Here is a 23877-nt window from a genome sequence, read left to right as displayed (position 1 = left end):
GAAACTAGCCAGCGACAAAGATATGAAGACAGTTCAACATTTCAAGCAGTCCAAGACCAACATTAAATTACATAATAATCAGATGTATGTAATTATAACAGTACCCTGGTTTGCAAACCCCAGGCATAAACCATCATTACAAGAGATTAAATTTTCAGATACGGAATAAGTTATTAAATCTTTGTACTAAATATGCTCCTTAGAACAAATTGCAAGGAGGTATTCAGATATTTTTTTTCAAACGGCTTACTATAAATGTCTTGTTCCAGGGCCATGCCTGAAAGGTCGGGAAATTTGCAATACCGTCCTAAGTATGAACAATGTTACCCACTTCTGTGGACGCCAATGGATTTAGAAGTGTGCAACTCTGTTTAGGATTACACTGTTAAAAACTTTGTTTGCAAAATTCTCTGTGGATAGTGGTCTTGGTGCATTAGGAAATCCAAACTCACTTAAGCATAAACAGCTTTAAGAAACTGGAGGATGTAAGAGGCAGACAGTGAGTGATTTATAAATGCTGTAACTTCAGAGGGCAACCATAAAAACAAGAGGTTTGTGTATCTTTGTTTACATAGTAGATCAACCTCCGGGGAACCATCTTTCATATGGCAACTCGTTACAGCTAGGGATGTGCGTTTCGGCATTCAGAATGCCGAAAGAATGCCGAAACAAAAGTGTTTCGGCTTCTTTCGGGGAATGCCGAAACGTTTCGGGGAATGCCGAAACGTTTCGGGTAGCCGAAAGAAAAAAGCCGAAACGTTTCGGGATTCTTTCGGCTTTCTTTCGGCTTTTCTATGGGAAAATGCCTCCGTCTTCCAGGACGCCTGGAGGAGGCATTTTCCCACCGAATAAGCCCAAAATTGGTGGGGACCTTCCTCTAACCCTTCTCTAACAACCACCCAAGTTTCAGACAGATTGGACTTTGGGGGGCCATGTTATGGCCCCCCAAAGCAGGTCCCCCCATCCTCCCATAAGAAAGCGAAGGAGCAGCATATTGTTAGCATGCTGCTGCTGATCTTTCTTCATTATTTCCTATGGGGGAAAAATGAAGAGGCAGGCTTCCTTTGCCAGGGGTGGCATTTTGCATGCAAAATGCCCCCCAGCCCTCAGGGGCCCTTCTCCCACCCCTCCTCCCACCCCCCACCAAGGCTCAGCCTGCTCCCACTTGGGGGGGGCATTTCATGGCCTCCCCAAGTAGGTGCTCTAATCTCTACCACTGACAGCTGGGGGAGGCTTGTGTTGCCAGGGGTGGCATTTTGCATGCAAAATGCCCCCCAACCCTCTGGGGCCCTTCTCCCACCCCTCCTCCCACCCCCCACCAAGGCTCAGCCTGCTCCCACTTGGGAGGGCATTTCATGGCCTCCCCAAGTAGGTGCTCTGCTCTCATCTCTACCACTGACAGCTGGGGGAGGCTTGTGTTGCCGGGGGTGGCATTTTGCATGCAAAATGCCCCCCAGCCCTCTGGGGCCCTTCTCCCACCCTTCCTCCCACCCCCCACCAAGGCTCAGACTGCTCCCACTTGGGGGGGCCATTTCATGGCATCCCCAAGTAGGTCCTCTCAGCCCCTAAAGTCCACCCCTTACAGCCCCACACAAACCCAATTCCCCCCCAGCTGCCACACACAGACCCAAATCCCCACATTAGCCCCTCACAGACCCAAATCCACCCCCACCTGCCCCACACCCATAACCCCAGGAACAGGCTGGCAAAGGCCAGCCCTCTCCCTTTGTTCCCTATGCTGGGAACTTCTAAACTTTCTTTCCCTAGGCAATTCTGCACAGCCCAGGGGTGCCACAATGGTGGGCACACTTCTGAGTGCCAGCTGGTCCCTGTGAAAGAGCACCTGAACCACAGACACCCTCCCTCAAATTCCCCCACCACCTACAGAGATGGCTGGCCAGCCAGCCCCATTGTTCCCTATGATGGGAACCAACTGCACAACAAAGAATAAAACAAGAACAACACAAAATAAAGTTTTAATTTTTTTTTTCTCCCTTCCAAAGTACAAGTAGGCAAAGCATTATGACACATTACACCAGCAGTCCCCCACACAGAAAAATAACACAACTCACTTAACATCAGAGAATCACAAAGCATGATACCTGTCAAAAACACTTTATTTCTTGAACAGCTTTAGGTTACACAGCAGGGGGGAACACCAAAGGGCATGGCAGCACTATCTTACACAAAAATAACACAACTCACTTAACATCAGAGAATCACAAAGCATGATTCCTGTCAAAAACACTTTATTTCTTGAACAGCTTTAGGTTACACAGCAGGGGGGAACACCAAAGGGCATGGCAGCACTATCTTACACAAAAATAACACAACTCACTTAACATCAGAGAATCACAAAGCATGATTCCTGTCAAAAACACTTTATTTCTTGAACAGCTTTAGGTTACACAGCAGGGGGGAACACCAAAGGGCATGGCAGCACTATCTTACACAAAAATAACACAACTCACTTAACATCAGAGAATCACAAAAGCACAATTCCTGTCAAAAACACTTTATTTCTTGAACAGCTTTAGGCTACACAGCAGGGGGGGGGGACACCAAAGTGCATGGAAGCAGTATCTTACACAAAAATAACACAACTCACTTCACATTAAAGAATCACCCCCAAAAATAGCTGTCAAAAGCACTTTATTTCTGTAACTGCTTTAGGTTACACAGTAGGAAGGCACTGCAGAGCAGGAAAGCAGTGTACTACGCAAAAATAACACAACTCACTTCACATCAGAGAATCACACAAACACAATTGCTGTCAAAAACGGTGAAGTGGGTTGTATTATTTTTTGTAGTACATTGCTATCTTGCCCTGTTGTGCCCTCCTACTGTGTAACCTAAAGCTGTTCAAGAAATAAAGTGTTTTTGCCAGGAATTGCGTTTTTGTGATTCTCTGATGTTAAGTGAGTTGTGTTATTTTTGTGTAAGATAGTGCTGCCATGCCCTTTGGTGTTCCCCCCTGCTGTGTAACCTAAAGCTGTTCAAGAAATAAAGTGTTTTTGACAGGAATCATGCTTTGTGATTCTCTGATGTTAAGTGAGTTTTGTTTTAATTTTACTGTGTGGGGGACTGCTGGTGTAATGTGTCATAATGCTTTGCCTACTTGTACTTTGGAAGGGAGAAAATAATTTTTAAAAAACTTTATTTTGTGTTGTTCTTGTTTTATTCTTTGTTGTGCAGTTGGTTCCCATCATAGGGAACAATGGGGCTGGCTGGCCAGCCATCTCTGTAGGTGGTGGGGGAATTTGAGGGAGGGTGTCTGTGGTTCAGGTGCTCTTTCACAGGGACCAGCTGGCACTCAGAAGTGTGCCCACCATTGTGGCACCCCTGGGCTGTGCAGAATTGCCCAGGGAAAGAGAGTTTAGAAGTTCCCAGCATAGGGAACAAAGGGAGAGGGCTGGCCTTTGCCAGCCTGTTCCTGGGGTTATGGGTGTAGGGCAGGTGGGGGTGGATTTGGGTCTGTGAGGGGCTAATGTGGGGATTTGGGTCTGTGTGTGGCAGCTGGGGGGGGGAATTGGGTTTGTGTGGGGCTGTAAGGGGTGGACTTTAGGGGCTGAGAGGACCTACTTGGGGATGCCATGAAATGGCCCCCCCAAGTGGGAGCAGTCTGAGCCTTGGTGGGGGGTGGGAGGAAGGGTGGGAGAAGGGCCCCAGAGGGCTGGGGGGCATTTTGCATGCAAAATGCCACCCCTGGCAACACAAGCCTCCCCCAGCTGTCAGTGGTAGAGATGAGAGCAGAGCACCTACTTGGGGAGGCCATGAAATGCCCCCCCAAGTGGGAGCAGGCTGAGCCTTGGTGGGGGGTGGGAGGAGGGGTGGGAGAAGGGCCCCAGAGGGTTGGGGGGCATTTTGCATGCAAAATGCCACCCCTGGCAACACAAGCCTCCCCCAGCTGTCAGTGGTAGAGATTAGAGCACCTACTTGGGGAGGCCATGAAATGCCCCCCCAAGTGGGAGCAGGCTGAGCCTTGGTGGGGGGTGGGAGGAGGGGTGGGAGAAGGGCCCCTGAGGGCTGGGGGGCATTTTGCATGCAAAATGCCACCCCTGGCAAAGGAAGCCTGCCTCTTCATTTTTTCCCCATAGGAAATAATGAAGAAAGATCAGCAGCAGCATGCTAACAATATGCTGCTCTTTCGCTTTCTTATGGGAGGATGGGGGGACCTGCTTTGGGGGGCCATAACATGGCCCCCCAAAGTCCAATCTGTCTGAAACTTGGGTGATTGTTAGAGAAGGGTTAGAGGAAGGTCTCCACCAATTTTGGGCTTATTTGGTGGGAAAATGCCTCCTCCAGGCGTCCTGGAAGACGGAGGCATTTTCCCATAGAAAAAAGCCGAAAGAATGCCGAAATAATGCCGAAAGAATCCCGAAAGTCGAAAGCCGAAAGAGATTCTTGTTTCGGCTTTCGGCTTTAACGATAGAGAATCTTCTTTCGGCTTTCTACTTTCGGCTATAGCCGAAAATTTTTGGCTTGCACACCCCTAGTTACAGCTACTTAGGGCACTAATCCTTTTATACAGTACAGTCCTATTTTCTCCCAGCCTTAGCTTTGTAGATAGAATCCTAGCTACCTATTGGCTAAATAATACAGAAGCCCTTAAAGGATAATGTTTATTGAGATCCTATTTGCTGTTTCTTCCTCCCATCCTATTTGCAAGGAGCAATTAGGACTGACTGTGCTTGGCTGCTGTACAAAAAGAGAAGAGGAGGCCAGAGTCATCATGTGACTCATTCAACCTTTTCTCCTCCCTGCACATTAGACTTTGGCCATTTTCACACTGCATACCAGCCACGGAACATCGCACCAAGCTCCCAGACTGTGGCTAGATAAGGCACTCTCTGCAAGGTTCCCTTTAGAAGCAAGAATAAGTCCAGTGTCTGGCAAAGGAAGTTTTATTGCAGAAAAGGTCCATTATAGTCCACTGTCCTGAATAGGAGACTCAGGATGGTACATGATCATTGTTACCAATGAAGAGCAAGCATAGGATACAGAGTAACAATACCCATCTGGAACAGCCTCCCCCCACAGTTCTCAAAACAACATCTTTCAGTCCTGGGAAGCGGCTCTCCTTCAAGGCCAATGCTTGGTGGAACGGTGTTAGACACAACAATCTCCTCTGGTGGGAATGCTGCCTGGGAACTGGTGCACCTGGGGAGAAAGCACTTAAACACTAGAAGCATTAGAAAATGGAGTCAGTACAGTTTAGATACATACTGGACCTGACATTCTGCCCCCCTTAAAATAGATCCCCCCCTGGCTTATATGGATAGCGAGTATGAAAAGCTTTGGTTAATCTAGGAGCATGAACATGTGCAGAGTTCACCCATTCATCGTAACCAGAATCAAAGTCCTTCCAGCGAATGAGGTAAAAAAGCTGGTTTCGCTTGAGCTTAGAGTCCAAGATTTGTTGTACCTCATAGTGTATTTGGTCGTCAATCAAAGTTGGAATGGGTGGAGCTTTGATGTGCCATTTGTTGTCGGTGGGAGCTCTCTTTAGAAGGCTGACGTGGAACGTATCATGCACATGGCGCAGGTTTTTAGGCAAAGTTACAGCAACAGTTACTTTATTTATTATTTTGCGCACAGGAAAAGGTCCTAGGAATTTTAGAGCGAGTTTGCGGCTGGTTTGAGCTAGCTTTAGGTTTTTTGTGGAAATATACACGATCTCCAGGTTGTAATTCCCATTCGGCCACACGATGGCGATCTGCGTATTTTTTGTAATCCAATTTGGCTTTTTCAAGGTGTTTCTTAATAAGAGTCCACTGCTGCGCCGCCTCCCCCCACCATGAAGATACATCTGGCAGTTTAGAGGAATGGAGAGGGGGTGCGTCTAACGGGAAGGGATCGAAGTGGGTCCCGTACACAATTTTGAATGGAGCCTCTCCCATTGAAGCGTGTACACTGTTGTTATAGGAGAATTCGGCTAGGGGGAGAAGGTCCACCCAATTATCTTGTTGAAAATTAATGTAGCAACGAAGGAATTGTTCTAAAATTTGGTTAGTCTTTTCGGATTGTCCGTCGGTTTGTGGGTGGTGGCTTGAACTGATGCCTTGTTCAATATTCAACATTTTCAAAAGCTCCCGCCAGAAGTTGGCAACGAACTGTCCGCCGCGATCCGAAATCACCTTGGACGGAAAAGAATGTAATTTCACGATGTGTTTTAAAAACAGATCCGCTAGCTTTCGCGCGGAGGGTATAGCAGTACAGGGAATAAAATGTGCTTGTTTGGAGAACAGATCTACCACCACTAAAATGCAATTATGTCCTTTTGAGATAGGTAGGTCAGTAATAAAATCCATGGATATTACGTCCCAGGGTCTGTTTGGCGTTTCCAATGGTTGCAGGAGACCCGGAGGCTTCCCTTTCCTGGTTTTGGCGCTGAGGCAAACAGGACAGGAACTAACGTATTCGGAAATGTCTTTGCGCATGCCCGGCCACCAGAATTGTCTTTGGACGAGATGCAAAGTTTTTAGATACCCATAATGTCCAGCAGTGGGAGCATCATGACAGCGCTGCAAAATTTCCAGTCTGAGGCTGTCTGGGACATACAACTTGCCCCCGGCCAACCAATCCCCTTGTGGGGATTGGGTCAGTTTGCTCCGCGGAGCTCTATCCCCCTCCTTCTCTATTTCAGCTTTAAGTTTCGATTTCCATTCCTGGTTGGCTGGGAGGGGCTGCTTGGCGCGGCTGCGAGTAGTCACCACGCCCCCAAGTTGCTTAGGCGAGAAGACCGTGTCGACCGTCTCCGCCCGTTTGCTCCTATGTTGGGGCATGCGCGATAGGGCGTCCGCCAAAAAGTTAGTTTTGCCCGGGAGATAATTTAGAGTGAAGTTGAATTTTGAAAAGAATTCCGCCCACCGCAATTGCTTGGCATTCAGTCTGCGTGGGCTCCGGAGGGCCTCCAAATTTTTATGATCTGTCCAGACCTCAAAAGGGTATCGCGCCCCCTCCAGCCAATGTCTCCAGTTAGTAAGGGCTGCTTTTACTGCAAAGGCCTCCTTCTCCCACACATTCCAATTCCTTTCCGCGGCAGAAAATTTTCTAGACAAGAACGCACAAGGACGCAATTTTCCATCCTCCCCCTTCTGTAGCAAAACCCCCCCTATCGCCGTATCGCTGGCGTCGACCTGTACTATGAAGGGGGATTGTTCGTTGGGGTGGGAGAGGATGGGTTCTGTTACAAATTGCTCTTTTAGGCAGTCGAAAGCCGTTTGGCAATCGGGGGTCCATTGTAATTTGGAAGAGGGCTTCTTAGCTTGGTCCCCTTTATCTTTGGTTTTCAGCAGTTCTGTTAAGGGGAGCGTGATTTGGGCGAAATTTGCTATGAAGTCTCTATAAAAGTTGGCAAAACCCAGGAAGGATTGCAGTTCTTTGCGGGTGGTGGGCGTTTGCCAATCTTGTATCGCCTGTATTTTGGCTGGATCCATTTTCAGACCCTCTTGGGAGATACAATACCCAAGGTAAGTGAGTTCTGTTTTATGGAATTCACATTTGGACAATTTGATGGGCAGTTTATTCCTCATCAAGGTGGCTAGGACCTTTTGTACCATTTGAACATGTTCTTCCTCGGTGTCCGAATAAATTAAAACATCATCAAGGTACACCACCACCCCTTTGTACAGAAATTCGTGTAGAACTTCGTTTATCATGGACATGAATACAGACGGGGCTCCCGTCAATCCAAAAGGCATAACTAAGTATTCATATTGTCCGAGGGGCGTATTAAACGCGGTTTTCCACTCATCCCCTGCCTTGATACGAACGTGGAAGTAGGCATCTTTTAGATCTAATTTCGTAAAGATCTTACCTTGGGCCACGACGTTGAGAAGGTCTCGGATGAGCGGTAGAGGATAGGCGTTGTTGGTGGACACTGCGTTCAGTCCCCGGAAATCTGTGCAGAGTCTGAGTCCCCCATCCTTCTTTTTTACGAAGAGGACCGGAGCGGCGTGGGGGCTAGAGGCTGGGCGGATGAACCCACGTTGAAGGTTGGTGTCGATGAATTTCCGGAGCTCTTCGCGTTCATGGAGACTCATGGGGTAGAGTCGTCCTTTGGGTAGCGAGGCTCCTGGTAAGATTTCCACCGCACAGTCCGTTCGTCGATGCGGGGGTAGAGTGTCCGCTTCCTCCTCCGAGAAAGCGTTTAGAAAAGGCCAGTAAGGTTCGGGTATTTGGTTGACTTCTTCTTGGGTAAGGAGGGCCTTTTCTTTCTGAGTAGGGTCTTCGCCCCAGTTTTGATTCCAACGGTGATTTTCACAGTTGGCGTGACTGAAGGTAATGCATCCCTGTGCCCAGTCTATGTAGGGGTTGTGATCACATAGCCATTTGCTGCCTAGGATTAACGGGTACTTGGCAGTAGAGCTGATGACAAAGGACCTCTTCTCCCAATGTTGTCCCATGCCTGTGATCACCGGGATGGTTTCAGTTGTAACAGGATTCATGTTGGTACCATCCATTTGTTCAAAGATTACTGGATTTTGTAAATCCCGAGTTGGTAAAACCAGTCCATTAACTAGAGCAGGGGCTATGATGTCTCTTGAGCAGCCCGAGTCAATTAGAGCTTGCACCCGAATGTGCATTTTTCTCTCTGGGTTGATCAGAGTCACGGGCATGAATAAAATGGACCCAGGTGGCCGGTTCGGTGCAGGAACGGGCTTGGGGCGCATCTGTCGTTTGGGCCCTTTTACGACAGATCCATCTCGTTTCCCGACTGGGGGCTCTCTGGATTGACTTCTGCGTTTGGGGAAGCGGGGTCGTATTCCATAACTTCTTCCGCTTCTAGTCCCCTCTCTGAGGCGGGCCTTTGGGAGGCGCCGCGGCCTCTGTTCGCTCGAGGTGCGGGAATCGGGCGTTGGAGAGTAGGAAATGGAGCAAGGGTTGGGCGCCTTAATTGAAGCGGAGGTCTTTGTACAGGCCGGTAGGGGCATTGTGCTGCAAAGTGACCGGCTTGTCCGCATTGCAAACACAGCCCTTGTTGCCATCTAGCATCTCTCGCTCCACGGGTGGCGTACCCAGCTCCCCGTCCTCCCTTCTGCAAAGTCAAGGGTCTTCTTTGTCCCGTTTGTTGTTGTTGTTCAACCAAACGGACTTCCAAGATGCGATTCTCAACTTCGCATGCAAGTTGGATCCAACCTAACAAGGTAGGGGGATTGTCCTGCATGAGGGCTCTGTCCAAAAGTCTCGGGTTTAGTCCTTGCTTGAACAGGATGATTTTGGTGGACTCCTCACACCTAGGGCATTTGGCAGCCAATTGTCGGAATTTCGTGATATAGTCTCTCGCTGACATGCTGCCCTGTTTAATGGCCTGCAATTCTGTTCGGGCCCTGGTTTCCTCTAAGGGGTCTTCATATTGTGCTCGAATAGCATCTACCAACCCCTGGAGAGTATCGAGTTCTGGGGCCCCGATATTATATAGTCCTACGTACCAGTCCGCTGCTTTCCCTTGTAAGCGGGAGCCGAGATGTTCAATTTGGCTGGCCTCGCTGCCGAAGAGGTGTCCCCACCGGTTGAAGAATTGCACGACTTGCACTAGAAAAAAGCCCAGTTTGGAGGGATCCCCATCAAAAGTGGCTTCCAGTTTCACCCAACCCATTGGGAGGTCTTGCCTCGGAGCCGGTGCTGGGTAGAAGTCCGCCGGAAGCATCAATGTCACTTGAGGTATGGGGGGTGCTAGCGGTGCTGGTTGCGCTGGCGGCGGCATCACCGGTTGAGCCGGGGGTAACGGCCTCGGCTGGGCTGGCGGTGGTGCTCTCGGCTGGGCTGGTGGCTGCAGTCTGGGTCGGGCAGGCGGCTGCAATCTCGGTCTGGCTGGTGGCAATACAGGAGGTGCTGGCCGTAGCGGTTGAGGTGGAGGTGGTCGGTGCGGCGGAGTAATGATCGGCCGCTGAGGGGTGGGTTGGTGGGGTCGTAGTGGTGTAGGCCCCATCGGTTGGTTCGGAGGTGGTCTTACGGGCTGCTCCAGTGGCAAACGTATCGGCTGCAGCGGCGGGGTTAGTTGTGGTCGAAGCGGAAGGGGCCGCAGCGGCGAAGGCTTAATGGGTGGTGGGCCGCGCGGGCTTGCCCCTCTTGGTGTCGTGTCTCTGGGACGCACAGGCTGGTCTTGTGGCGCCGGTAGATCTTCCCCCGGGGTTTGCTGAATAGGAACCACTTCTAGCGGTCGTTGCGGTAATTCCTCCTCAGAAGGGGCCGGGAGTTCTTCCGTCTGACCCGGCCGAACTGTTGTTGGAGAGGCGGGAGGGTGTATCACTGTCGTCTCGGTTGGACGGGTTGGTCCCTCTCCTTCTCTTGGCTCCTCCGCTGGAGTCTCCTCGGGAGACGGATCCCCGTCCAATTTAGGGGGTTCCGTTGGAGTCCCTCCGGGCACCTCAGCTGGAGTATCCCCGCTCGGCGGAGTTTCGTTTAGTCCAGGGTGTTCCGCGGGCGATTCTCCCGGTTCTTCAGGGTAGGATTCCTCCTCTCCCGAAGGTAGCGGCTGCTGCGGGTCGACCTCCACTGGATAGGACATGACACTTTGAAGGGTGGCAATTTGTATCGCCATTTCTTCAGGCGAGATTCTCTCTCCTGCCCCCATTGACGAGATTAGGTGAATGGCATGAGCCAAACTTTCCTCCATATCGATCAGCCTAGCTTCCAACTGTTGCATTCGGCTAGGACCCGGTTGCCCCATCACGGAACCTCCCTCAGTTGTACTCACCGGGGAAAACGGCCCCCAGGGCGGAGGATCGCCTTGATCGACTCGCGATCTCGCTGCTAGAATTCCTTTGGCTAGGCCCGTCACGGCCGAGATGCCGGAGTCTACAGCATGGGTACGGCTTTGTATTTGCACCCAACTTTGCTCAGGAACTTCCGTTGGCTCTTTCCACGGGGCAAGTTCCGAATAATCCCAACTCAGGGCGCCGCGGTGAGATGTGTTCCCGTCCGTCCGTTCGGTCGTCCGGTTCCAAAACAGCCACGGTTGGCTGCTGTCCAGCTCAGGGACCGTCTCTAGGCTTCGGCGCCCGTCCATCGAAACTCTTGGATGTAGCCCTCCGGCCCGGCGCTCCCGTGTTTCTCGGGGTCGGGCTCCCCACTCCGACGGGGTGGGTAGCGAGAGCAAGGGAAGAGCTGTAGCCCTCGGCCTTGTCCCCTCACTGCTGAGGTCGATGAGAGGCGGTGTAGGCGTCGAAGCACCAGCCCCGGCTGGCACCTGCGATTCTTGGGGTTGCACTGTTTGACTGTCGGGGGACGCATACGGATCAAACAAAGGATCCCTGTCCGGGACTACCTTGGATTCCGCTGGGCCCGACTCAGGCATGATTGGTAACAAAATGTCAGACTGTGGCTAGATAAGGCACTCTCTGCAAGGTTCCCTTTAGAAGCAAGAATAAGTCCAGTGTCTGGCAAAGGAAGTTTTATTGCAGAAAAGGTCCATTATAGTCCACTGTCCTGAATAGGAGACTCAGGATGGTACATGATCATTGTTACCAATGAAGAGCAAGCATAGGATACAGAGTAACAATACCCATCTGGAACAGCCTCCCCCCACAGTTCTCAAAACAACATCTTTCAGTCCTGGGAAGCGGCTCTCCTTCAAGGCCAATGCTTGGTGGAACGGTGTTAGACACAACAATCTCCTCTGGTGGGAATGCTGCCTGGGAACTGGTGCACCTGGGGAGAAAGCACTTAAACACTAGAAGCATTAGAAAATGGAGTCAGTACAGTTTAGATACATACTGGACCTGACACTGATCTCTTAACATATTTGCCATTTTAATATTTTGAAAGGCACAAAAATAAAACTTGGAGTACATAACAGGCCAGCAACAGAATAAAACTCCAGTGCAACAAACAAAAGTACTCCTTAGAGCCAAGCTACAAGTGAAGAATTACAGCTGCCTGGCAAGTGAACAGACTCAAGTGTAGAGGTGGGCACGATCCAAAAAAAATTACCAATCCAGCTGATCATGGATCGGCGCTGGCAATGATCCCGAATTAACAATCCACACCGATCATCTCCCGTGCCCAATCCGTGGATCGTGGAGGCCAAAGCGGGGCGCGCTGCTATTCCCAGTGATGTGGGAAGGTGGGTGGTGCCAGCGGCCGCCAGGCACGGCGGGCACAGGGAGACGGCGACGAGCCACCTCCCCTCAGGGGCAGGGGGTCTGGCCGCTCATCTGTGTTTGGCCGTCAGAGCTGCCTATCAGGGTTTGCAGGGATGGGATTGGAGTGCCCATGGATACAGAACACCCCCTTCCCCCTCCCTCCCTTGGGTGGCTTCTCCCAACTGGCGACTGCTTTGCTGCTCCGTGGTTGGAAGGAAGCCCTGCTGATCAAGGAAAGCAGGGCTTCCATTCGGGTTTCCAGGGCGACAGAGGCAGGGCAAATACAGCTCAGGCATTCCCCTGGCTCCATTGCCAGGGGAATAGATTGCTGACACCTGAGTGTCTGGCTTCTCAATCCGAGCACAATCGCCCCGATCAAGCCCTGATCCAGGCCCCTCCCGACCGCTGCATTGTTGGCCGTGGACGAGCACGATCCGCCAATTCACGATCACGCAATCACCATTATCATGGTTTCTTTCTGATCATAATGCAGATCGTGCTCATCTCTACTCAAGTGTATTCCTCCCTGTTCACTTGCCATTCACTTGTGCTCCTCTTGTAATTCGTCACTTGTAGCTTGGCTCTTATTCCACAATGTGTCTGTGCATGGTGGCATCCAGACATGCCAAAATGGGCAATTATTTTTTTTCTCCAGTCTCAAATATATGTGGTTTTGGAGTGAATATGGCTTAACTCTTGCTGAAAATTCATAGACTTAGCAGAACAAATGGCCAAGTATGACAAGAGCTAAGGTCTTGTTAACATGACTAAAATGTGGCAAAAAGCATGGCTTTTAGTTTCTATGCAGAGTAAACACTGGGAAATATTATGGCAAGCATACAGTGATGGATGTAGTATACTGTTGATTTATGAAATCTAGACAGCAGTGTTGTGTTTTTTTAACCCCCTCATAGCCCATTGTTTTGTATCAGAAGCATCTGAAAAGAGAGATGAAAAGGGGGAATCTCTAATTCTCTTTTTCAAACAGATGAACTGCATAATTTTCTCTTTCAAAAATCCCATCTTCAGATATCACCTAGGAGATCAAGGAGCTACCAGTCTTTCACACAAATCATAGTATGATTAATCTATTGACACCCAGGCCATCCTCGGCAGTCAGTTATCTTGCTGTATTTTCTCTGCTTCAAGGATAAAGAAACTAATCTGAATCTGGTCCAAATGTTCAGGCCACACACTGAGCATTATAGACTTTCAACACATTTTCTGACTAACCTTTAAACTCAGTTTTGACAATAGCATTTGGTCCCTCGTCTTCATCGGCTAGACAAATGCCCAGTCTTAACGGTGAAGGTCAAATTGTGTCACTAGGTACATATACCTGTGTGCTTGGAACAGGTGATGCCTCCAAATCACTTTAAGGGGCTTTTCCGCACACTTGATTTATTCCTGATTTTCTTGGCAGTCATTCCCCAAGCATTGGAATTAGTCTGGGTACAGTTCTTCTGTACATCCGTCTTTTCTTTGCAGCTGTGGAGTCAGTTTATTTTGTTCAGGAGTTTCAAGTCAGGGCACTGTTGTAATCAGTGGCATCATAGGTGATGTCACAGCACATACACACTCCTTTATATTTTTTGTGCATGCTTATAACATTATATCGATATAAGGGCTGATTTTTTAAATAGAAGAGATCGAAAACGAATGCATGGGGAAGCCTGAAAGGGAAGAAGCTCCACCCATACTTAAGTTGCTTCCCCTGCTGTCTAAACCAGACAGCTCCGCCCAGGCTGACCCAGAGCCAGGAGGCAAACCAACCTCTGTTGGGACAGAGCCCAGAACAGCAGTGGCTAGGTGCTTTTCAAACTGCACTGCTTTCTCTAACACCAGAAGTGGCCACCCCTCTAACACCAGAAGTGGCTTTCACGGTTTTTTCCAATTGTCATTTTCTTAGCATTATATCAATCTACTGTTGTAACAATACATACACCAGATTCTCTGAATTCCCTGAATTGATGCATCTGACGAAGAGAACTGTGGTTCTCGAAAGCTTCTGCTACAGTAAAGTTGGTTAGTCTTAAAGGTGCTACTGGACTCTTTACTATTTTGCTACTACAGACTAACACGGCTAACTCCTCTGGATCTCTGAATTCCCAGCTTCCATTTTAAAAAAAAGTAAGCTCCTTCCCTTTCAGAGATATAAGGGGAAAAGGCATATGTCTGCAATGGAATGAGCTAGAGATTTTTTTAATGAAAGCTGGAAAGTCAGAGAATCTACTGCATGTATTGATAAAATGGTAGGTCAATATAACACTATGAAAAATGACAATTTTTTAAAAAAGAAAACAAAACGAGGAGGGGGGAAGGAAAGTGAGAGGGAGTGGTTTGATGATTATGAATGTTCAGTCCTTGAAAAGTGGGTTGGAGGTGGGTAAAAGTGGGTTAGAAAACAAAACCAAAAGAAGCATTACTCACGAGGGAACAATCAACTCAAAATTGGCTTCTAGAAAAAGACTGAGGTAAAAGTAGTCTCTAAAGAACCAGGGGAAAAAAACAGGAAAAACCAATAAAACCGAAGCAAAACCTAAAGGCAAAAAAAAAAAAGATATGTGGAAATCCGGGGATAAATTGAAACAGTAAGGGGCCAGAACTGATGGGAAAAACCCATACAGAAAACCCCAAGATCCCAAAGTTGCCTTTGTTAATATTAGACATTGAACCCATCTGGACCCATTTGGGAAAGCTGCATAAAAATTAACATTGTTTTTAAAATCTTTATGTATTTACTGGTTTATGTATTTACTGGTTTGTTAACTCTTCAATCTGTATAGAAAAATCAAAATACAAACAACTGCAGTTTCTAAGGAAGTAGCTACATTTGAAAGCCTTGTGATTAGACATGGGCACAAACAGCATTACGAACCAAAAAAACCCACGAACCGCCCAATCTTCCGTTCATGATCCGGCGGTTCATGAGCATCCATGGCCAACGAACCAGCGTTCGTTAGAGGCGCGGTTCGGTGCATTCTTCCGCGGTTCGTGAAGCCAGACAGTCAGGCGCCATCAATCAATTCCCCTAGAAACGGAGCTGGGGGAATGCCTGAACTCTGCCTGCGCTCCTTCTGTCACCCTGGAAACCCGAATCAAAGCCCAGCTTCCCTTGATCAGCAGATCTTCCTTCCAACCATGGAGCTGCAAAGTGGTTACAAACCTGGGAGAAGACACCTGGGGGAGGGAGGGGGAGGGGTGTTCTGTAGTCATGGGCACTCCAATCTCATCCCTGCAAACCCTGATAGGCAGCTCTGACAGCCAGACCTCCTGTGTTGCTCAATGGGACCTCAGCTTATAAAAAGCAGTGGGCTCCCAGGCTGGGTTTCACTTTAAGCGAGCAGTGGAGTGTGGCAGAGCTGTTGGTTGCTACTTGCTAGTCTTTGGGGAGAGAGACAGAGAGAGTTTAATTGGAGCTTGGATCCATCTCTATTGCAATCTTGGCCAAACTTGGGTAATGGCTGGAGGAGAGCTTGTTAAACACTCCCCGGGAATATGGGCTCTCTAATTCCAATGGGGGCCGTTCTGACGCCCACGAACCACGAACCTCAAACCGGTTCAGCAACAGGAAAAGTTCATTGCGGTTCGCTGGTTCGGGTTCATTGTCGGCACCAAACCACGAACCGCCAGTTCGTTAATTTTTTTCGGTTCGTGCCCGTGTCTACTTGTGATTCCTTTTTCTTTCTTTTTCCCCCTTTCCCCCTTATTTTTTTGGCACATGGCTGTGCCCTAATATGGAATTCCAAATCTACCCTTATTTGCCAGATCCACTTCAAGGTGTGTTTGCCTTACAGCTTGGTGATTATTTAAGCAGGGTTGCTTTGGCGATAGAAATAAAGCACAGGTTCTTCCATGCATATTACAGTGGAAGCACAAAAGAGGAAATTACAAGTTACTAGCACTTCCTCTCTGACCACTTCCTGTAGCTTGAAGAAATCTCAGTAAATTACTTGTGAATAGTTAGTACTGTAACTGTCTCTTCATACATAATATATTTTTTGGGTGGGGAGCACAGTCTGTACCCTGTGCCCTGTGTGACTGTCACATGTGACCTGCAGTTTCTCCTCAATAGACATGGGCACAAATCGAAATACAAATCAAATTTCATGATGAATTGGACCGATTCGTGTTTTACAAAACGTGTTTCATGGAGCCATAGTTTTCACGAAATTCACGACTTTTGGAACCGATTTGTTTGATTCATGAATGATTCGTGGCGCCAATCCATTGATTCCCTAGGCAACATAGGCCCGGAATGTCTGCAGACCTTTTGTTGCCATTGGAAACCCCAATCTTAGCCCACATAACCTTGATAGGCAGCTCTCCCTGCCAACTGGAGAGCTTCCATTCTGCCCTATACAGCAAGGAGCAAGGGGGTTAATCCCCTAAGCAACTGAGGAGATGGGCCTTCTGTACCATGGGAACACCAATCCCTTCCCTCCAAACCCTGTTAGGCAGGTCTGTCTGCCAACCAGAGACCTCCTGTTCTGCTCTATGTGAGCATTTCTTATATAAGGCACAGCTCTCTGCCTCGTGCTTTTCAGTTCCAGTAGACAGAGGGAGAGGGAGGACGTGTTGCTGGGATTTGGAGTGAGAGAGTGGAATTGGGAGCTTTTGGCTGGATTTGCTGCTTTCAAAGAGACTGAAAAGCCTCTTTCTTATTTTGGCCTTGCTGGGAAGGTCATTGAGTGAGGGTGCCTTCTTTCCTCCACCCCATCCAACCCCAGTCTCAGGGCATTGCCTGCCTCTGGGGCCTAGCTTGACTGAGGCCTGCCTTTTTTTCTTTAATTTTCTTTCCTTATATTCTTATTTAGAGCATTTGTTCTTGCTGGCTTGTTGGGTGAGGGTGGGTGGAGGAGAGCCTGCTGAAGTCTCCCTGCAAGTTTGGCATCTCTGGATATGAAGGGGGCCATTGAAGTGCCCTGGGTTCTGACGAATCATGAAACTAATGAATCGTTTCGCAAAACGGAACAATTTAATGAAAGTTCGTGATTCATGGAATGCGATGAAACACGAAATGCTCGTTTAGTTTTTTCGCGTTTCGTGCCCATCTCTACTCCTCAATTCTGATCAGCACACAGAGGCTTCAACCTTCTCCCCTGTGCCTTTTTCTCAACTTGAAATTGTCGTGAGGTGTACTATTTAGTCCACTGAGGAAGCCCATCAGCACAGTTGTGCTTTCCCCAACAAGCCTAATAGTGCCCCCCTCATTGTTTCAGATCAGGAAAAGGAGAAGGAAGGCTGAAGCCTCTTCTCTACCCATATCATAGTCACAATCTGTATGCCATTAAAGGTACTTGATTGATTGATTGATAGTCACAATCAGAACCTGACACCACACACGGGGAATTGAGGGAAATCTGCAGTATGGGACCCAACCTGTGTAATGAGTGAAGAGACACTCGTAAGAAAGAACTAACTTGGGAATCTGCAAGGAAAGCAAAAATAGAATGAAAGCAGTCACTGCTGGTATATTCCAAGAAGGCAACTATTCATGATAAAGAAGAATAAACATGCGTCTCCAGAATCTTCCAGTCTCTCCTGAACTGAGGATTTTGTGTCTATGGTGATATAATTCAGCCAGACATGCTTTCTCATTTCCCAGCTAATTAGTATGCATTGAACCTACAAGAAGGAATGAGTCAGGAGAAACATGGGAATTATGCATGAAGCTCTTTCACTGGCATTGTGTTTTCTCCCATCATCTCACAGACATTGTGTGTCATGAAAACATGATGGAATTTTCAGCTCCTCCTCACAGGTTGATTCAGAATGAGGTTGACTATAGTAATTTATTTTCAAAATAAATCAAAAATAGTTTTTGGCAAATATTAGGAGGTCCAGGTCCAAAGTTCAGGTTCCAACATGCCCCAGTGATGTAATCAGAGGCACAATGAGGCATAAAGGCCTCCTATATGAGTCTCCCTCTTCCACCACCTCTTCTTGACCCATACTGTGGCAACAAGGATTCCCAGCAAAGGCCTACCTTAAGCCTGACATGTAGGCAAGGGCTGCCAACAATCTTGGAAACATACATTCCTTTTGGTTTCTGACAGCCTTCCAAAGCATCGAAAGGTTTAATAAAGACCCCAGGCACAGGTCCTCTGCTACCACTCACAAGTACATACGGATTTTGGAAAGTAACACGAATTCATGTGTGTTTGGAGTCAAAACAAGCACAGGTCAAGCTGGGCTAAATCTTCAGAGGGATCTAGAATCCACTCAACATAGGGATGTCCTGCCCCCAGTGGGGGAGGGGCATCCCTCACCTCCACTTTTTGTCTCCTGGCCCCACTCACCTGGCCAGAGGGGGGAAAGAAGGGGGGAGGCAGGCCAGAAGCCACCAGAACATGTGGTGAAATGACACGCACATAAGTGCCTGGATGATGCACTTACAGTTGAAAACTGGAAGATCTAGGGTCTCAGCCATGACAAATCAGCCGTAAACATAGCAAAGATGCTATATTTGGTGCCAATATTGACCCCACTGAGACCCCAGAGCTTCCGGTTTTCAACCAGAAGTGATGTCATTGAGGCTTCCAGAGTGCACACACTCAAGTAGCCTGGATCAGAGCCTTGTGACACCTGCCTTGTGACACCCCCCCCATCACCTGCTTCTGAGGTAAGGGGGGCCTGGCAACCCTAACTCAACATGGGCTTGAAAAAGCTGAAATTCATATTTTAAGCATGCCCACAAATTGAGCTTCGTGCCATCATGGTTCAGACAACATACAGTTAGAATCTAAGAACAAAGGGTGAAACGCTTGGTCTGCAACAGGGAATGGGATCAAGAATGATAAAGGAGTGCTACAGCCAGGGCTTTTTTTCTGAGGAAAGAGGTGGTGGAACTCAGTGAGTTGCCCTCGGAGAAAATGGTCACATGGCCGGTGGCCCTGACCCCTGATCTCCAGACAGGGAGAAGTTTAGATTGCCCTCCATGCCGCTGGAGCGGTGCAGAGGGCAATCTAAACTCCTCTCTGTCTGGAGATCAAGGGGCAGGGCCACCAGCCATGTGACCATTTTCAAGAGGTTCCGGAACTCCATTCCACTGCGTTCCAGCTGAAAAAATGCCCTGGTCACATGTCTGGTGGCCCCGTCTTCTGGTCTCCAGACAGAGGGGAGTTTAGATTGCCCTCGGCACCGCTTGGTGGTGCAGAGGGCAATCTAAACTCCTCTCTGTCTGGAGATCAGGGGGCGGGGCCACCAGCCATGTGACCATTTTCAAGAGGTTCTGGAACTCTGTTCCACCACATTCCAGCTGAAAAAAAGCCCTGGCTACAACATAATGCCATTTAAGACAAGAAAAGGGTGATGGGCAACAAACAGAAAGCTCAATCTACCATGAATGCCAAGAAGATTTTAAATTTGCCAAGCTGAACATAGCTAAATGCTCTGCACAGATGATCTTTTCTTTCCTTAATTAGGCTGATAACAGCTTGGATCAATATTAACACATGCAGAGGCTGGTGAATAATTCCCCACCTGCGGCAAATATAATGATCTCCCCGAAGTCAACAAGGCAACTGGTGAAATGAATATTTCTGAAATGCCAGAAAGATCAATCAATATAATAAAAGAGGTGTGCGTTCTTGTTTTCTCTGAAGCCATAGAATCTGCTGTTTGAGTGACATTCTACTGTTTGGGGACAAGGGCACTGTATGGCAATGCTTTGACATTACCTTTGAGGATCTGTGGCAGGACTATGCCTTCCTTTAGGAATTAATGGACTCTACTGCATAGCAGCTGGTCACCAATTTGCCAGTCTTGGCATTTCATTCTCCCTTTTTTCCTCACAGGAGGAAGCTCCATGAAAGCTATTTCACTGTAAAAAAAAAGATCATCACAGAATTGTGGGTTTTTAAAATAAACGTTTATTTAGGAATATATAGATGGGAGTTAAGTAGGCACAGCGGAGGCAGTGTTAGCTTTAAAACAGCATAAGGCCCTCCAAACCAGTGACACCATCTTTGCAAAACCCATCCTTCATGAGTTCTTGACAGCCAGCCCTGAAGCATCAATTAATTTCCCTTTTTTCCAGCCCAACTTTCAGCATTCACATACTGCTAGACTAGTTGGTGTGGCTTCAAGTGCCCTCCACTATGTGTTGGTCGACAGCAACCAATTAAGGAAACATCTATTGTTTATCATCAACACACACACACGCACTATAAAATAAATCAGGCAGAGGTTCATCTCTTCAGTTTGCATAAAAAGATAGCAAAGCTCAAGCCGTATACAGTAGCAGTTTTCAAACGCTTTATTCATGAAAGCCCATGAGTAGAATCTCACACACATACACCGTGCTATTTCCAGCTGCTAGATCAGAAGTAAGCACACTCAAACCATGTGTTGCTGTGCATTTTAATTCCTTAATACATTACAAATTAAAATGTATGCATTTGTACCATATTGTTCCTACTATCTATTCTTGGCAGCCTTCCCAAAATAAAGCTGTCATGTTCTGTATGAGATAGATCTTCCATTCTTTTCTGAGGCAAGCAGAAGATGCATATTAATGTATTGCATTCTCACATTACACTGACACAGTGAAGGGGGAAGGGGGAAACAGAACCGATTGAATATCATGCAGCTTTATGTTGGCAGAGGGCCTCTGTCAGTACACTAAAATGATTTACCATTAACAAAACTTTTATAACTAGAACTGACAAACTGGATAGGGAAGAGGAGAGAGATATTACCTGCCTAACTACTTTGAGAGAGAGAGACTATGTAGAGTTCTAGAAAGATAGCCTAAGGGCCATTTTCACATTGCTTACCGGCCACGGAACATTGTGCTGAGCTCCCGGAATGAATTTCACACGAGTGCCATTCTCACGCGAAATCGCACCAGGAAGACGCTGTCGTTCCGGGAGCTCAGCACAATGTTCCGTGGCCGGTAAGCAGTGTGAAAACAGCCGAGATTAGCATTCTGCCAACAGAGAGTCTGGACCTTGCTGCCCCCTGGAGGACCTTCTTCTTTTCTTCCTTGTATAATGGGTATTACTCTTTTCCAACACTTCATAGTTCCTAAACAGACAGAAAACCAGTTCTAGGGTGAATACAGCATTCCCACACACATTATGTTGTTGACCCATACTTGGGTACTGAATGGGTTTGTGACTTAGATAGATTTAAATTTCCATTTATCTGTACTAAAGGCAATTCAACATTTGTAGTATTTGGTCATAATCACCACCACCACCCCACACACACACGGGGGAAATTGCCTCTTTTTTTGGCTCACCGGAGCTTTGTAAGGATCTGCCAAGCAACTCTCAAAAGATTTCACTGCAGGCAGTAAAATTTCTGGGGCTCTGGCTGCGTAAAGAGTCACATACCATTTCACTGCCACTCCCTGCAGCCAGGAACCCAGGTAATTTACCCGGCTGGCTTCATCTGGAAAGGTGGGGCCCCATTCCCTCAAAGCTCTGCCACCTGCACTAGGAAGTACCCCAGTTCCTCAGGGTCTCCATCAAAATGGGCCTCTAGCTTGCCTAGCCCCAGTGGCTGTTGAGGTTGAGGCTCCAGGACAGCCTGGGCCGAGGCTCCGTCTGGGTGAACGGGTTGGTCCAGTGGCTGCACCGGCGGTTGGGCCCCTTGATCATCTGGAGGAAGGATGGGCTGCTGGTCCCGCTGTGGCTGGGTGGCTTGATCCAGCTGGCTGCCTTGGTCCCCTGGCTGATTGGGTTGGAAGGCAGCCCGCATTATAGCTTGGATATTGCCCATGAAGGTGTGCACATCGAACCTCAGCTTCCCCATCTCGACCCAGAGCTCTTGCACCACATCAACAGAGGTCACTCTTCCTCCTTCCTCTTGAGGAGTCCTTGCTCAAGGAACAGACTCTGTCTGTACAGTCGGCTCCACCAATGATCCCGTATTTCAATCTCCCTCCTGGCTGGCACCACGCGAGGGGTCCATCCCAGTGGAATATCTTCCAGCCAGTCTCTGTAGCCAGCATCCCTTTGGGGAAAACTGGTGCGGACCAACGTGCATGCGTTGGGACCATGCACATTCACGGGGTCTTTGAGTTTTTCCCTGGTCTTCTCTGTAGCACCAGTATCCTCGTCCCCTTCAGCTGCCGTGGCACAGGTGTCAGGATTCTGCCATTGCTCAGGTCCAAGAATAATGTGATTCCTGGCAATCTGTAAGGCTCTGCCAAGCAACCCTCAAAAGACTTCACTGCTGGCAGTAAAAGAACTTTATTGAAAAGCTGCTGGTATCATGAGCTCACTCCATCTTTGCCAGGAATAACGTTCACACGCAAGCATCAAACACATATAGGCTTCCAAAAGGTGGGCAAATCCTAGAATCTTCCCCCTCCCCCCAGTCTAATGGTCAGCTAAGCTCCGTGGTAAAGCATCTAAGCGGGGAAACAGCAGAACTGAAGTATGGGATTTTCGAGGTGGTGGTATCCGGGGACTACTGGGCGTAGTTCAGAGGAGCATACAGATAACAGCAGGAACAAACGCCTCCCTTGCATAGTTTCACATCACAGATCAGGAAGACAAGGCGAGTAACATATGCAGGCCTGTCAAAGAGTAGCCTCAGCATTTAACCATAACATAAAGCATTAGACTACAATCATAGCAGCAGACTGCTGGTGGGTATGACGGGGGTGCTGAGAACCCGGCAGGCTTGTCCTCAAAGGCAAATCCCAGGAAACCAGACCCCATAACTGCCACTATCAAGCACAACACAAAAACATTTAAGCTGCTCTTAAATGAGATGTCTGCAGCAGAAAACGTTCAGCTGGCTTGTTGGGGGCAAAGTTGTGAGGGCATCTTCTTTTCCCTCTCCGAACTGCTGTTATCCCCACATGCTTTTTGAATGCTAGAGCCAGTAGGTTTGGATCAACTTCTCCATCACATGGAAGGGAAGACAGTACAAATGAAGAGCTGTGGGACAAGAGAAGTGACAGTGAGCTCCGCACACCCCTTTATCAAAACGACCACCATTACAAGGAGATGAACAAGAGGCAGGGCTAGGTTGCCTTCTCGTGAGCTACTGGGCGCACAATCTCCTTCTCCCCTCAGGGGCCTCTTAATGTCTCCAGATTTGCTTAGGAAATCTGGCGTGCACTTTTCTGGTAAAATCTATGTATGGCCCTCCTACCACATCCTGGTTTTCTTTCTTCAGAGTCACAATTACCAAGAATTGACCAACATCGAGTATCTCCCATTCATGCTCCTTCAGAGGATGTGGTGCAAAGCCAGCTGACAATACCACAGCTAAACAGCATCCCAGGTCAAAGGAAGCATGAGGTAACAACAACCACAAGTGGCTCTTCCTATTGTCTCTGACCTTTCATTCCCCCTCAGCGTAGGCTAAAATTTACTTCAGGGCCTCCAGTATAAGTTCTGATGAATTAAAAGATCATCAAGTGTTGAATGAGCTTGCTTAATAACAACAACAACAACAACATTCAATTTATATACCGCCCTTCAGGACAACTTAATGCCCACTCAGAGCGGTTTACAAAGTATGTCATTATTATCCCCACAACAACAATCACCCTGTGAGGTGGGTGGGGCTGAGAGAGCTCTGAGAAGCTGTGACTGACCCAAGGTCACCCAGCTGGCTACAAGTGGAGGAGTGGGGAATCAAACCCGGTTCTCCAGATTAGAGTCCCGCGCTCTTAACCACTACACCAGACTGGCTTGAAAGTGGGGAGCAGACCAGGCAGTCTCCAAAGACCACCACACCAGTTTCACATTTTCCAGGGGAACTTTAGACTTGCCTTTCTTGAAAATCATCCTCCTCCTTTGAAAGTGAAGGGAGTTTCCAA

At 48.2% G+C, this 23877-nt stretch overlaps 1 protein-coding gene across 1 annotated transcript in view; it reads left to right on the top strand.

The window, feature by feature from the left end:
- LOC129326893 (uncharacterized) overlaps positions 1 to 20587 on the top strand; it is a 62668-nt gene extending 42081 nt beyond the window's left edge. Inside the window, exon 7 of the mRNA XM_054975218.1 lies at positions 19517 to 20587. Within this exon, the coding sequence (XP_054831193.1) occupies positions 19517 to 19521 (5 nt within the window). The 3' untranslated portion in view covers positions 19522 to 20587. The remainder of the gene's footprint in view (positions 1 to 19516) is intronic.
- The last annotated feature ends 3290 nt before the right edge of the window (positions 20588 to 23877 follow it).

The sequence above is a fragment of the Eublepharis macularius genome, chromosome 4, assembly GCF_028583425.1.
Source record: "Eublepharis macularius isolate TG4126 chromosome 4, MPM_Emac_v1.0, whole genome shotgun sequence".
Classification (NCBI taxonomy): domain Eukaryota; kingdom Metazoa; phylum Chordata; class Lepidosauria; order Squamata; family Eublepharidae; genus Eublepharis; species Eublepharis macularius.
Note: the sequence above shows the minus strand (reverse complement) of the source record. Positions and strands in the feature narration are given on the sequence as shown.